This window comes from Pezoporus wallicus, unplaced genomic scaffold (assembly GCF_028554395.1).
Source record: "Pezoporus wallicus isolate ANWC-B61680 ecotype Strahan unplaced genomic scaffold, APGP_CSIRO_Pwel_v1 scaffold_6446, whole genome shotgun sequence".
Taxonomy (NCBI): Eukaryota; Metazoa; Chordata; class Aves; order Psittaciformes; family Psittacidae; genus Pezoporus; species Pezoporus wallicus.
The window spans coordinates 1,483,764-1,500,586 of record NW_026636264.1 but is presented as its reverse complement, the minus strand read 5'-3'; the positions used below and the strand labels follow the sequence as shown (position 1 = coordinate 1,500,586).

Genomic DNA, 16,823 nt, shown 5'->3' with positions numbered 1-16,823 from the left:
ATCACACAAATGGAAATCATAGAATAAATTAAGAATGGTGGTGTTTTTTTCAAGACTTGGATTATAATATCTGAAATTTTAATATATAAATTATGTACGTTCATAATCCAGTAAAGCTTTAAGTAGATGGTTTGAGGTGAGGTGATATTTGACCAAGCTGAATTGCACTGAAAGGCATTGGTTTTCTAGTTTCAGCATGAGAATCACATTAATTATTTGTAATCTGTCTTTGTCCACAAAAGTATGTACTAATGTATTTTGGAGAGAAAACAGTATTCCAATGTATATCTTTTTGAAAATACATGATTTGTTGCTTGCTACCATGTGTTGGAAAATATACAGCTTGAGATTAAAATGGAAATTTAATTTGTGGTTTTAAAAAAAAGAAAAAGTCACTTATTTTGTGAATTCACATCACAAGTTCATGCAGCTGTTAATAGGATTTTACATAAGTGGTGCCCATCTGACATTTAGAAGGCAGGTTATATTGAATCAGTACACAGTAACGTATAGGGCAGATTTCATATCTTTGTTGTAACCCACTGCTGGCAACCCTATTTGCTAATCCCAGTGAAAGCTTCAGTTTGAAATACAGAACTACTTTTGAACTTGCATATCCTTCCCCACAGATGTCTGGAGCCTTAGTGATGTGTTTCTTTTATGATTCCTTTTAAATAGGGGAATGAATTGTTGCATTAAGAGTGAAATTAGGGGTTCATTGCCTGACAATGTAATAAATCCTTAAATATCCGCTTTAAGAGCATGTTTTATATAACAAAAGAAACCTGAGTGTGACCAAAATACTTACTTTTGCTTGTTTTTTTGTATTAAAAATTCACTGTAGAGATCTCACTTCTTTATTAGGTTAAAGAATTCCTTAGCGTATAAAATGATGAAGTTTGCAATTGCAGTATTCACTTTTGGTTTATTCATCTAAATATGAACAAGCAGTTTGGAAGCACATTTTAGTTTTATTTCTTCATGCTGTTAAGTACAGTTAGAAAATGAAATTCTCATCTTAACTGTGGCATATGGGAATTTCAATACGGTTTTTCAAACCAATTTACCATACTTTTGTTTCTAGTAGTAACTTGTACAGCCTTTCATCTTATGAGTCAATCTTATAATTAGTATCCTTCTTTGCCAGAGGCGTACTGCATGTTTGTTTTAGGTGCAGAATGTCTGCAAGAAATTTAACTTAATCATTACTTTTTAATGTAAGAGCTGGTTAGCTCAATTACACTAAATTAAAGTGAACTCAAAATTCCTGAGTTACAGAGAAGGGGCTAATCATTGACCTGTACTGAATAAGTACTATTTCCTATGTTTTTTTTCTTATGTGTACTTACTAATGTGGCTAGTCCTTTAGCCCAATTTTGCAGTGGCTATAAGCAATTATCTGTTTGTTTTATGGAGTGGGTTTGTAAGGTTCTTATTTAACTTGGCCATTAGGTTGATCAAAATTATTCCAATATTGCATGCATTGCAGTAAAGGTGCAAAACATCTTTTTTCTTCAGTTAATTTTTACTCTGTTTAGGGGTAATCTGAAAAAAAATAAGTAGTACATACAGCTTTTGAGTATTTTTTTCTCATATTTAGACATTTTCTAATTACAAAAGCATTACACTATTTTAAATATATGAATATATAGACTGAAAATACTACTTAAATTTATCTCTCATAATCACCCAGCTAATTCTGGGAATGGTTGCATTAGCACCACCTCAACAGCACTGAGTTTTGGTGACTTTGGTTTAAATACATGCTGACTGCTACGGCTTTTGGGTATAGAGAGTATGAGTTGTGACTGCCATACGAGTATAAAATACTGCTAAACAAATGCAAAATACTTCAGTTATGTTTCTGTTACATTTCTTGTTTTAAAGAAATATAGTAGAACACGGGGAATCCATGTAGGGCTGAAAATTTCCATATTGCCAACTCTATATTAAGAAAATCATTGTCAAGCGAAAGAAAACTGAAATATCTCTCCAGAGAACTGGAATTACCTGGAGGACTGAAATGTATCAGAAATGTGATAAGATGCAATAGGTTTAGAAGCAGGAGTTGCGCACTAAGGGCCTTAGCAGTAAAGATTCATTATAAACAAACACCTCATGAGCTGGAAACAGCCTAATAGAAGGATGACATAATGTTCCTACTGATCACTTGTATCCTTACAGTTGTTGTCCTCTACTTTGTTCAGCTTTAACTGTTTAGGTGTTAGGCTTCAGCATTCTCTCTCTGACTGGTTCACAAGTGCTAAAGCAGTGCTCTGCTGACCTCCTCTTCAGGAAAGATCAAAGAGGGATCTCGTGTTATTTTGGGCAGTGATGTGCCTTTGAGACTGTGACTGCTTCTTAAAAAGATTATCTTTTTGTAGCAACTTTCTTAAATAAAGGGTTGTATCCACCAGTTTTAATGAAGTTTCATTTAAGTACAGTGGTATAATTGTATGTGCGTACTACTGAACGTAATTCACAGTTATCGTATCTGCATGTGGAAATCTATGATGGAATTGATGCACCCTAATTTAGGCATATAAAAGTTAATGCTTAACACTGAAGTTGTCAGCCCAAACACCCACTGATAATGAGTGGAGAGAATTAGGAACCTCAAGAATTTAGGCAAGCCAGATAAGGTAAGCTCCAAATGACTAACGCTAAGCAGTCTTTCAAGATTTGTTGGTTTAATCACTTCTCTGAAGCTTTCTATTTCTAGTTCTGTTTTAGAAAGAGAGCCTAAGGTGAGTAGCTCTGACTTCGTCATGAGACCTTCAGACTTCTGAAGTTAGTTTCATCTAGATACCAGTATCAGGTTAGATGAAAACTGCAAATTCAACACTGAATGATTGTCTGTCTTCCTAAAGCCTGATCTTCCTCTGTCTTTTTTTTTTTAATTAACTTTAAGGAGGAAAATCAGAGTGTAGATTTTATTTTTTTTTATACTCCCATTAAATAAATAAAACCAAATAAATTTAAAAAGCCTTTTCTGATTATTTGATGAAATATTTGTTATAGATAGAAACCCCCATTCTAAGAAAACTTGCCATAGTTCAAATGTGCCAGAATTGAGGTCTGAAGCCATAATTAGATTCTTTCACATGTAGTCACTCTGATGCAGGTTTTATTTACGTTGTTGCATATGTTACTTCCCACTGGGCCTTTTTTAATTTACAGGTTGAGATAGGCAAAACCTAAAATTCTATGTCTGGCATTATTTGCTACATGCTCTTTTATATTCCATGCAGAATGTGAGTTACTACTTACCACTGAGCTTTTCAGTGGTTCTGCCACTCTAAAGCAGTTGTTACAAATTTTGCAGGTTTTTGTGACTTTTATCTTTACAACAGAAGTGATATAAAATTTATTGGGTCTGCTACACAGTTAATGAACTGAAACAGAGAAATTGAAGTCCAAATTTTCAGAAGTGTCTAAACCCCTGTGTCCTTATTTGATAAACCCAGACTATGATTCCTCCTTGATCATTGCTCTCTATAGTGGCTACATCTATGAGCTGATGACTTTAGGGGTCACTCTGTATTTAGTGGAGTGGAATGATCAAGGGAGTTGTTTACAACAAATCGGATCAATTGCACCCTAAAAGATCCTTTCTCCTCTCAACTGTGGTAGAGAAAGTTCAGGTGACTCCCTTAGAAGCAGTTTGCTTTCGTCAGATGAATCTCACCAATAGAGTTTGACTTCTCAATGATAACCTTTCAAAGTGTCTTCAGTATTCTATGACTAATTCCTGGTGACTTCTCTTACAGAGGGGAGACTTTATGTTTCAGATTAAGTAATATAACAAAGCAAAGATCTTATTTGCAGCAGCCTTTTGTTGTGTATGACTTGACTTTATCCCCAGAGCTTTAAGTGGGGAATTAAAACCTGGGTTTTATAAACTATCATTATTTCTGACCTCAAAGCTACAGCTTTTTCATCTGTACTACAGTTTGCATGTGCATGCTCACTATTGCACAGTAGGTAATTTTCTTTGCAGTAAATCATGACATTTACTTTGATGTTTGCAGTATTAATGAGTGGTAAATGTCCAGCTTCTAAAGGTGTTAAGACTATATGTTAGAAAATTATGAAAATTTATATTTAATCCCATTTATTTCAGATTACTTTCCCCAAAAAAAGCATTTTTAAAAGATGCTGAGATTGCAAAGTTGAACACTAAAAATTTAGAAAATACTAGCAGGGTTGGTTATGCAACTCTTAACTTCCACCTCAATTCAGAATGGTAATTCAGCCCAGTTGCGTGTAGATACTATGAAATAGTTTTAATTACATAAACACACTGTTGTTTTCTACAGTATAGACATATTTTCCCCCTAATATGTAGAAAGGCTAACAAAAAAATACCCCCCCCCCCAAAAAAAAATACCTAAGCCACACCCAAACCCCAACCACCACTCCACATTCAGAAGTAGTTGCCTTGCCAGGATAATTTAATCTAAATTAGTGATATTTTAATGTAATTGTAAGCAGGTAGGCAAGCCTGAGTATGGTTTATTTAATTTTATTGCATTCTGCATTTCATGCAACTGTTGGCTATGCAAAGAGGGGTCTTTAACACTTTTGCTGAAGCTTTGCTAATGGGCAAATTTAACTGGAGAAAAGAAAGAAGATTTACCAAGTTCACCTGATAGCCTAGTGGCTAAAACAGTCTCCATGGAGATGGCAGAGGGGGCAGTTGAACCTCTGTCTCATGCTTTTTGACAAGGCCTCTTAAGCAAAAGGCAGAAACCCCATTGTTACTTCCTTTTTCAAAAGTTGCATCTGGAAGGTGTTACAAACCATGCTCATGATTTCTCCCCTCTCAATTTTAAAACAAGATCATAGATTTTTGCTATCAGGAGATTTTTAGGAGAAGATGGAAGCTCCTCTCTGCCACTCTGTGAAATTTATGGGAAGAACAAGTTTAGTATCATTTTCCAGGTTTCTACATCTCGGCAGGGTGAACATTGAGAGGTACAGTGTGACAGATATTTCATATTCTAGTCTTTGTTTAGCTTTCCCTTCACACTGTATAGGAATTATGTGTTCTAGCTGGCAAACGAAGTTCCGAAGCCACTGGCCATCATATTTGAAAAATCATGGCAGTCAGGTGAAGTTCCCAATGACTGGAAAAAGAGAAATATAACCCCCATTTTCAAGAAGGGGAAAATGGATGACCCAGGGAACTACAGACCAGTCAGTCTCACCTCTGTGCCTAGCAAAATATTGGAGCAGATTCTCCTGGAGGGCGTGCTAAGGCACATGAAAAACAACAAGGTGCTTGGTGACAGCCAGCATGGCTTCACTAAGGGGAAATCCTGCCTGACCAATTTGGTGGCCTTCTATGATGGGGCTACAGAACTGATGGCCAGGGGTAGAGCAGTTGATGTCATCTACCTGGACTTGTGTAAAGCATTCGACACTGTCCCACATGACATCCTTGTCTCTAAATGGGAGCGACATCAATTTGATGGATGGACCACTCGGTGGATAAAGAACTGGCTGGATGGCTGCACGCAAAGAGTTGTGGTCAATGGCTCAATGTCCGGCTGGAGACCAGTAACCAGTGGTGTCCCTCAGGGATCGGTGTTGGGACCGGTCTTGTTCAACATCTTTGTCGCTGACATGGACAGTGGGATTGAGTGCGCCCTCAGCAAGTTTGCCGATGACACCAAGCTGTGTGGTTCGGTTGATACCCTGGAGGGAAGGAATGCCATCCAGAGGGACCTTGACACACTTGTGAGGTGGGCTGATGCCAACCTCATGAAGTTTACCCATGCCAAGTGCAAGGTCCTACACCTGGGTCGGAGCAATCCCAGGCACAGCTACAGGTTGGGCAGAGAAGAGATTCAGAGCAGCCCTGTGGAGAAGGACTTGGGGGTGTTGGTTGATGAGAAAATGAACATGGGCCGGCAGCGTGCGCTTGCAGCCCAGAAAGCCAACCATATCCTGGGCTGCATCAAAAGGAGCATGACCAGCAGGTCGAAGGAGGTGATCCTGCCCCTCTACTCTGCTCTTGTGAGACCTCACCTGGAGTACTGTGTGCAGTTCTGGTGTCCTCAACACCAAAAGGACATGGAACTGTTGGAACAAGTCCAGAGAAGAGCCACGAGGATGATCAGGGGACTGGAGCACCTCCTGTATGAAGACAGGCTGAGGAAGTTGGGGCTGTTCAGCCTGGGGAAGAGAAGGCTGCGTGGAGAGCTCATAGCAGCCTTCCAGTATCTGAAGGGGACCTATAGGGATGCTGGGGAGGGACTCTTCATTAGGGACTGCAGTGACAGGACAAGGGGTAACGGGTTCAAAGTTAAACAGGGGAAGTTTAGATTAGATATAAGAAGGAAGTTCTTTACTGTAAGGGTGGTGAGGCACTGGAATGGGTTGCCCAGGAAGGTTGTTAATGCTCCATCCCTGGCAGCGTTCAAGACCAGGTTGGACGAGCCCTTGGGTGATATGGTTTAGCATAAGGTGTCCCTGCCCACGGCAGGGGGGTTGGAACTAGATGATCTTAAGGTCCTTTCCAACCCTAACGATTCTATGATTCTATGATTCTATAATATGGGCCCCTAGTTTCCCAGATAGAGACCTTGGATTTACTATTACAGATTTTTAGGGCTTAACTTTACATACTTAAGACCTGTGTGAAATGACAAAAAATCCTTTGTCACTCCTGAAAATGGATACTAAAATATAGTGCCATCAATTTTACAAGTGCATTGATTATTAGATTCAAAAACTTATCTAAAAGTTGTGGGAGTTCTTTATTTTATTTTTCCTATATTTATTTCCTGAATTCAGAAAAAATATCTTTAAAATTTAGTTTAATAAATTCTGTTGGTGTTAGAATGCATGTGAACACACACATGTATTCCCAGATCTTTTTCAGTACTGATTTTTTATTAGTCTCATCTTAGAAGTAGGCTTTTTCTGCATGGGATTTCTAATAGCTGGAAGAACCTCCTTAGCCTTTTTTTTTTTTTTTTTTTTTTTTTTTTCATATTTAGTAACAAAAAATGTAAGTACATGAGAGAGATTTTGAAGAGCGGAGATGTCTCTAACCATCAGGATTTAATTTCCTTACCCAGTTATTTTGTATTTTAATTGTAGACCAGAAAGCAACAAGGGAGGGGTGCTAAAATTTCATCAGAATCTTTATGGCTGCTGTAACATGTAGTTTTCTGGACTAGACAGGTTACTTGGGCCAATTCAGAAACTTCCTTTTTAAGCAAGATAAGCAAATGTCCCTGCATATAATTTGTTATTCAAATGTAGTAGGTCTTGTAATGCGTCACTCATATACTTTCATTTGAACATACAACCTCTATTGTCTAAAGTTATTAAAACTTTGTGACTGAAAATTAGGACAAGATACCCTGTGATTCTGATGAGAAAACAAGTATCCAGTTTGCAGACAGAAATGAGGTAGCTGAGTACAGTTCACAAAACATTTTTAAAGCAAGAGAAAACCGTCACTCTTGAAAACGTGCAGCACAGACTGTAAGTGATATGTATCAAAGTTTGTATTAACAAATACAGGATACAGGCTTGCAGTCGCTCTGCAAGCTTTTGCTCTACTCCCTGGGTTTTACCACAGCTGAACCAGGACAGAAAGAAATAATCGGGATAGAAAATTAAGTGTTAGAAGTGATTTTGTGTGTATGTGACAGGTTCATTTTTGTGCCAGCAATGCGAACCTGCATCTGTGTCCCCTGCTCAGGTGAGGGCATAAAGTGTCATAGATACTCTGCCACTCAGCCATGGTTACAGGATGGAGCTTTCGACTCTATCATCGTGTTTCAATCCATACGTAAAACCAATCCATGCACCAATCTGCAAGCTCATCAGATAGCAACTACTGGATCTTGTTTTAACCTTTTAGAACAGATTTGTACCCACTATGCATAGATTTCACAATTCTACAGTTATGCTTTTGATACATGAATATGGGTTACTCTGTTGGCTAAAGAAACAACTTTCAGGCATGCTTATTCTTATATTTACATACATGCCATTGTCATTTAACTAGTGAATATGCAAATTAGATTCTAAGGGGTATATGGTTTTTCCCTCTTCTTTTAGAAAACAGTTAATGGCAGTAGTTACCCACTTGAAAATGGTGTGCATTTACGCAACACTCTTCTGCTTATGTGGGTAATGCCTTGTATAAGTGTTTTGGAACTGGGAGTGAGAGTGCGTATGCAAGCAATAACTCATAAACAGTCTTAATTGACTCAAATATTGCACAGTGTTGTTTTTATTCTGCAAAGATAAAGTGGAACTGAACACACACAATACAGAACAGATACTTTCTATTTTCATCTTCTGTTGAAACTACAAAACAATTTTCATAGCCTGGGTGGGATAGATACTTTTCTGTAGTTGGATTTGAACAAGAGACTATCCTAAAATACTATGATGTTCTCTTTCACAAAACATGTTTGTAAAATAGTTGGGTTAAAAGTATGAGTTAGAAGTGAAGGAGGAAGTAGGTTTTCTGCTCTATCTAGCAATCTACATGTTCTGACACAAATCGTGATACTGATTTAATACATGAAAACACCTGAGAAACAAATTGCATTTTGTGCAAAACAGAAATTAGACACCGCTGCTGTCAGGGGTTTAAAGAAAGCTGCTAGAAGCAAAAATCAGAAGGGTAATTGCTGGCACTACTGAAGTCATATTAACAGCAGTATGTAGTTTGTGCCACCAGATCATGCTGAGTATTTCAGTTTTATGGAGGAGAGACATACTGTCTTTTCATATTAATAACCAGTTATGTTATGTTAGGAGCAAGGGGGGTATATGTAGTTCAGCAGTGACACAGATTTTATCCCACTTCCTCTGATTTTTTGCTTACTCTGATGGGATTTTTTTGCAGGTTATTTGTGGGTACCAGTGATCTGAGGTTTTATTCTCATACAATAGTATTTTTAAAAGTCTAGGCACTTCTCAAAGGTGAAAGTTTCATGTATAAAACAGTGTAACTTTTGTGCCCGTAAATCAGTTCAATTTAGATGACCATGGTAGTACCATGAATTACATTTTTTAATTACTAAAAGAAAAAATGTGTTGCAGAGGCTGACTACAACTTCCGTAGTGGTGTGTATCCAGTACTGTGGAGTTTATATATATTTTAAACTCATACACAGTGTAATTGTTCTAACATTTTAAACATAAAAGGCATTCAGCAGTTGGAGTTTATGAAAATATGCAGTGCAAGAGAAATGGTCTTGGAAATGAATAAATCAAATTCCAGAGATTTTAATTTATAAGCACATTTCTCAGCATTTCCAAACAATGGATAAATACTTGAATAGTCATTTTCTTCCCTAGGGTTTTATTTATTAAAAGAATAACAAATCCAGTAAAATGAAACAAAAAAGTTGTAGGGCACTAACTTAGAGACTTTAAAGTCAGCACTTGGAGCACATTTTAAAAACGTAGCTTGACATGATGAACTTTTGGGTGTAGGCCATGTGTGCAAATGGCTGTCCTGTTACAGATGTTGGGAGACTCTTTCTCCAGTGTTTACCACAGTCTCCAACAGTAACGTTTAATAAGGTTTCTTACCTCCTACTTGAAAGATCAGGAGAAGGGAGGCAGTCTGCTGAATTTATGAATTATATGCACACATCATGTTTAAAAATAATACATTATTTTGCTTACTGGGGACTAGGTAGAGGTGCTGCCTTTTTACTTTTAAGTGAACATAAACATCTTTTAAACTTCTTTCAATACGAAGGAGTTTCAAGATAAGTCACAATGACTTGTATTTTCAAGAGCACACATAGAGATAGCCACTGCAGTTCAGCTGACAGGCAGTAACTTGTTAAATTATGGTAACTTGAGGGTATGTCTAAGCCTTTAATTCTTGTCAAATTAAGGTTGATACCACTGGCTTGGGTCAATCAATGTAAAGGTAATGGGCAAGGACGTTTTACAATAAGCAAATGCTCCTTCCCCCTCTCTTCACCAGAAATACCCACATTCCAGGAACTAACAGCATTTTAATTTACTTCTGTAACTTTATTTTTCAATCCTGATCGCAAAAGGTGGCACTCTGTCCAATATTACCATGTTATTGTTATGTAAGTGCAGTTTTGGTTAGTTTTATTTTATTGAATAAACCCTCTTTATGTTAGCTTTGATTTGACATGGTAAGAAAGAAAACCCAAACATAATATTCCAAAATTTTATTCTCTTCAACTTTTGTAATTACTATATTATTCTTTTATATTTACTAAATCCATGGAAGACATTTTAAAATTTTACATGTTCTATTTTCACATGGTTTGTCACTGCAGAAAGCTTTCTTTTAGGCATGCTGATTCCAGTAGTAACTGTAACTAATCATGGTTCTAAAAAAAAAATAATCTGAGAAAATAAACATGAAATAAGCGATAACGGAAGTCTTACTCCATTTTGTCCTGTCTCTCATTGTTTAGTATAATGGGCTGAAAATTCAACTATTCTGTTTATTGGCAGAAGTTACAGTGATACAGATGGGATTTGTATGTTCTGTATTAGCTGAGTAACTGCTATGTAACCATCTTGGATTAACAGAAACTACTTGCTTCTAAGAACCACACCTTTGCGTATACTGACATTACAATGTCCTATTGGTTAATTAAGAATGTATATTCAGGTGTGCTGCTCAGAATTATGCAGGAGATGATAGCTTGGTATTTTGGGTAATTCTTCTTTAGTGCTAACTAGCACATTTCCAGGATGTGTTGGAACTTAGAAAAGGAAATCTATTTCTTAAATAACATATATTTTTTGTGATGCATAATATGCACATGCTTTCCAAAATCATAAACCAACGTGCACCACCTCCCTCCTTCCTGAATGTATCACGTCCAACTCACATAGTGCTTAATTACATATTTAAATTTAATCATGTAATCATTTAATAGATGTGAGTTTAAAATGTACCTCCTTGGTTTTCTGAAATGGGACCATTAAGTCTGTGAGCCTGAAAAGAAAGACATTGTTTATGAACATGCATACATATCTGAGTGACACTGAAAGCAGTTCAGCAATGCCCAACGGGCCACTTCTACAATAGCAATCCACTTCTGAAATGTTGGTCTCTGCAGGGAAGATCACTATCATTATAATTAGAGCTATACTACAATGGACTGCTCAAGTAGCTATTCCAAAAAGTTCTTTGAAGGTGAGTGGTAGGCATTCTCAGGAATAGATAATTGCTTTCTCAAGAAAAAAAAAAAGTCAACGAAATAAAAGAAATATTAAATATCTAAAAGGCTAAAATAAATTTAAACTTTTGCCATCCCTGTTTAAAATCAAATCCTGTATTTCTAGTTCAGATATTGCTGATGGGCACTTAAGAAATATATATCACTTATAATTTCCCAGAATATGTAATTATAGCTGTAAATAGATACATTTTGTGAGCAAATGAATGACAAAAATATAGCAGTTTCACCTCCAGAACTATTGTTCTATTTTTGCTTTCAAAATTTGCAATCCTTTTTTCTCCTAATGAGGAAGGCCTAATTACTAAGAACTGTTAAGTGCTTTTAGGTAGGTACATTGATACAAGTAGGTCTATTGATATGAAGATGAATATATCTTTATATTCAATAAAAATATTTGAAGATATTCAGATCACTTTTTTTTATTGTCTTGTTTGTAAATACTTGTCCAGTCTGGTTTTAACCTTCTAAAGGCTAGATCAGGCAGTTGACTAAAATTGATAACCTGATATCAAAGCACAGTCCTTGATTTTCACGCCAAAGCCACCATACATTGCTGTATAGACAGCTTTTTCATATAGTTTTACTGCTTCTCACAGAATTATGTCCTGGAACTTCGCATACCATGCAGAAATTTTTGCAGTCTGTTAAAACTATGAACTTAAAACTACGGCTGCAAGAATCCTAGAACTAAGTGAAAAGTTTTCTCTCTGGAAGATTGTGATGCTCCTGCCAAAAGCATTCAAGTTATGACAAAGAGATTATGACACTGGTTGCTTTTTCTTTTAAATAACAATGAAGATCTGGAAAAGAGTTCATAAAACTTAGCTCTGTCAGTAACAGGAATTATAGAAGAACATAAAGAGAAAGACAGGTAATAATTATTTAAGAGGAAAAGTACCCGAGATCCTAAACTGGAATTTTAGTCTGTTATCTGGAAGACAAATAATGGACTATCTGCAATGATAATGAAAATGGTAACATTTCAGTACAAGGACACAGTTTCAAAATATATATCTACTTCATGTAGACATCAGCCTTTTTATTGACTTCAGTTTTGAGATCTGATCTATTTTAATAACTCAGAATTGCTGAACAGTTGGGGTAAGAAGGGAGCTATGGAGACCATCTGGTTCACCCCCTCTGCTCAAGCATGTTCACATATAGCTGGTTGCTCAGGTCCATGTCCAGATGGCTTCTAAGCATCTCCAAGGAGGAAGACTCACAACCACACTGGTCAATCAGTGCTGGTGCTTAGTTAAGTTCACGGTTAAGTGTTTCCTGATGTTAAGAGGGAACCTTCTGTGTTTTAAGTTTGTGCCCCATTGCCTCTGGTCCACTGAAAAGAGCCTGCCTCTGTCCACTATACATCCTCCCTTCAAGGATTTATATATATTGAAAGCCCTCCTGAGCCTTCTCTACCCTAAGCTGAGCAATCCCAGCTCTCTCAGACTTAAATCATAGGAGAGAGGCTCCAGTCCCTCAACCATTTTTGTGGCAGTTCTTTGGACTTTACAGTAGCTCCACTTCATCCAATTTGGCAAGTTGAAAGGGCGTAAAAAAGATCTGCTATAATTTGTTTTTCACAATTTTGATGTGACACTGGAAATTAATACCAGTCAAAGATAAACAGAAGTATTTGAGCAGATGTAAATGCAGTAACTCTTGTTTCTTTTCACATTGAAATTGGGAAATTTACAGCAAAATATTCTTTCTTCTGAATAACAGCCATGATGTGACCTCTCCGTTATTACATCTTCCCCACTTACCAGCAGCTACATGACACTATAATCCACAGAAACTGTTTTTCTTTAACATGTTGAGTGTCTTGTTAAAGAATTTGGATTTTCTGTTTCCTAGAAGTTAATATTTTCTTTGGTGCTAAGTGGTCTGAAGGCTCAGAATGGGATGGAATTATTTTCAAAATATCTAGCTTTTTGGCAATCTGGCCATTATAACAGAGCAACGTGACATTGTAAACTCTTTGGTGCCCACGTTTGGTGTGTGTAGAGGAAATACCAGAATTGTTTCAGAAAATTATTCCTGAGTAATACAATTCCATTGATTGCACTAATCCAGAAAGTTCTCTCCTGCTGTTACTGTATTGCAGTAGATACCAATTATATGTGTGTACAATTTCATTAGTAATTTGAATATACTCTGTCAGACATTCATCTCCTAATTTAAATTTCTGACTATGTGGAGCATTTTTTAGGAAATTATAGTCTTTATATTTTAACCAAAGATTTTCTGGCATAAATAGGCAATTTATTTTCTAAGTTAATAAAATATGGTTTGTGGGTTTTAAAAAATTTGCTGTCACAGAAATACTCCAATTTTTTTGGTCCTTTTTCCCATAAAACATTGACATGGACTTCAAAGTAGATGGAAATTGATGAGCTATCAAAATTCATAAGCTGTTGGAAAAGAATTTGTTTTGAAAGACCATCTGTAATTTAAGATAGTTTCAATAGCTGTAGTTTAAGCTCTGATCCTTTAGAAAGATTTTTCATTTTCTACATGTTTGTCAAAGCTAGAAAAATCACTGAAGTCTTTATTATTAAGGATATAAAGTCAATCTCTTCAAATTTTTACTAGAGGTATTATTTGTATTAACAAACTATCACTGAATAAAAAAAGTTAGCATAATTGAAATACTAAATTTGATCTTAGAAATGACCATGGTGTCATGGCATACACAACCTAGCAAAATAATACCTTTCATAGCATTTGGACTTCTGTGGGGGTCTCTGGTCTCAGGAAGCTTCCGTTTTTAAGGGAAGTTCATGTATTTTTGACTCCCTCTAGTGGACATCTTTCTTAGATATGCACTAAGAAATGTTCTCCATATTAAAATCATCTGAAGTTAAAAATTGAGAGGTCTTGGTTTTCATGGAGAAGATCTGATTCCATTCTCATGGACAGTCAGAATACGTTTGTGTGTGTCTGCCCTCATCATAATTCATTTTGCAATATAATTTTTAAAATATGTTTTTGGTTGCTGATATTCATATCTGCTTGTATGTGCAACATTAAGACATGGAATGCCCTTTTTTTTTTTTTTGGTGATACAAACCTCTTCTATTTCCCAGACTTTCATGTACATAACTATATTCCTGAAATGTTTACAGTTCACCTTAAATATTATTTAATTATGTTTCAGGTACTACCAAAGTAAATCTTGTGAAGATCCCTTCAACTGCTTCCAGTCCTCGAGACACTGCACTAGCAGCTGTTATATGCAGTGCCCTTGCAACTGTGCTCTTAGCTCTCCTTATTCTCTGTGTTATCTATTGTAAGAGGCAGTTTATGGAGAAGAAACCAAGCTGTGAGTTTCCAGTTACTACTGTTTCTTTGTAATATTTATATATACTGGTATTAGTTGGGCAGATCTCTCTGTAAGTAAATAAAAGTCTACAGCATTAAAGCAAGGTTAACAATGAGATGAACAAGCTGGCCGAAGCCCAAGACTCCATACAAGTTTGCCAATTGAGTGTGGATGTTCCAGCTTCTGTTGAGAAAATGCTGTGCAGATGTCCAGAAATAGTCCAATTGCTTTAATTCCTTGCCACACTTTGTTAGATGCTGTACAGGTATATTTGGACCATTTGGGATGCAAGCTGGTATATCATTGTAGAGTTGCAATGCCAGTGTGGAAATAGCAGCTTGGAGGATCTGTGCATCACAACCTATTGTGAAACAGATTAGTTCATCAAGATACTGAATGTGGCTGGTCTAGATAGCATATTTGTCATTAACAGTTTTGCTTTTATGGGCATAATTAAGATGACTTAGATGCCTAAGCCAGTTAGATTTGTAAATTAAAAAAAAAAAATCCATAACAGCTCATCAATGTAAATCAGTTTGTTTATAATGAACATTTTTCTGCCCATTAATTTAAAATAAGAAAAAGTCAAAAGCACTCTAGTTCCCGTTTATCATTTTTAAAATCTTCTCTTAAAATGTTTATAGCACCTAATGAACTGTGGATATCAAACAAGATTTATATCACTGTGTACAGCACAATAAAAAAGAGATTGAGACAGGCATTGCAAGACTTGTTCCTATCTTAGAAGAAGTTTTACAATGCAAATTTTGAGAAATTCAGACATAGTGAATTCAAACTTCGGTTAGTGAAGTTCAGTAATTCGTTTGTCTTGGCCTACAATTATACAGATAAAGGAATTCTGCTGTTAATATATAGCTCTTTAAGATAACATAAACAAAATCCCAGTGGCTGAAAGCTCAACATGGAAAATTTCAGATGGGAATCACTGAGAATTGTTAAACACTGAGAAAATGTAACAGGTGTACTCTTAAATCATCAAAATAAGAGCAGATGTCTTGCTAGAAGTGGCTGTAGTTGAACCAGCTGCTCTAGGGTTTGTTGTAAAATCTGTGGTTTGCGTTACATGAAACTGCATGATTGTTGTGGATCTTTCAGTTGAAGGATGCATAGAAATACTGTTCAGTGTGACATTTAGGCATTCTATGAAGATAGGAGGCTCTGAACAGGGAAAAGGGTATCATTTACTAATATATGTTTTTATTCATTTTGTCCAAAGGGTCTCTGAGATCACAAGACATTCACTACAATGGCTCTGAATTGTCACGTTTTGACAGACCACGGCTCAACGAATATGACCACAGAACGTGTTGTCAGTGCCAGAGAAGCGCATCACAGACATGCGGTATGTTATGTCTACTAAAAGGTGACTTTATACCACGATGAACATATATCTAACACTAGAGTTGTGACACTGAACTTCAACTACAGAGCTAATAGAGTCAAACTATCCTTTGTCCTAAGCTAATTTCTCAATAAGCAGGTAGAATTCCTAAGTAGCTATTTGGTTATGTTTTTTTTTCCTGTTTTCATTCCAATGACCCTTCAGTTTAAAAAAAACAAAATCAAAAACAAAACCAAAAAACACCCCAAGCTTTACATGCCTATCTCATTTCTTTCAGATAAAAATAGCACTGCATCTGGCATTGAGGCTTAAGTTAGTCTCAAGGATTTACCAGGCAGTATCTAAGAACATGATATGAATGCTGAAGGACATTAACAACCTGAACAATTCAAAATCATTGAGATTTTATGAACTTGTATCAGAAAAGATGCATTTATTACATCAACAACTACATAATTTAACACAATTTTAATACGTTAACTCAAGAGATGTGGTAGTTCTTCTCATGTGTATCCAATTGAAATACAAATCAATTTAAAAAGTAGATACTCATGACTGACATCTATATTACAGCTGGAGGAAGGGCTTGACTTTTACAATTTTATTTTAAAGTAATAAATTAAAGAACTCATTTTTTTGCAATATCTCATTCTTCAACCCATATATTCTAGTGTAACTGGTAAACTAACAACCAAGTTTGAGGGAGGACAGAGACTGAACATACAGAGCTGTAACACTTTCAACATCATTGTTAAATAATTTTCATTCCTTAGGACCAGTTCACTTGATTCCATCACTGTGCTGTGATGAAACCTGTAGCATGGAGCACAGCAGTCACAATTGTGCTTTCCACTCACAGACTACACTTAATGAAAGGTAACTTAGTTTTATAAATGTCTATAAAACTTTA

At 36.2% G+C, this 16,823-nt stretch overlaps 1 protein-coding gene across 4 annotated transcripts in view; it reads left to right on the top strand.

Moving 5' to 3' along the window:
* The window catches only part of TNFRSF19 (TNF receptor superfamily member 19), a 63,271-nt gene that overhangs the window by 38,521 nt on the left and 7,927 nt on the right, over positions 1–16,823 (top strand). For all 4 annotated transcript variants that reach the window (XM_057399623.1, XM_057399626.1, XM_057399625.1 and 1 more), the window contains 3 exons: positions 14,386–14,550; positions 15,788–15,913; positions 16,687–16,789. In XM_057399623.1, coding sequence (XP_057255606.1) covers positions 14,386–14,550; positions 15,788–15,913; positions 16,687–16,789 — 394 coding nt within the window. The remainder of the gene's footprint in view (positions 1–14,385; positions 14,551–15,787; positions 15,914–16,686; positions 16,790–16,823) is intronic.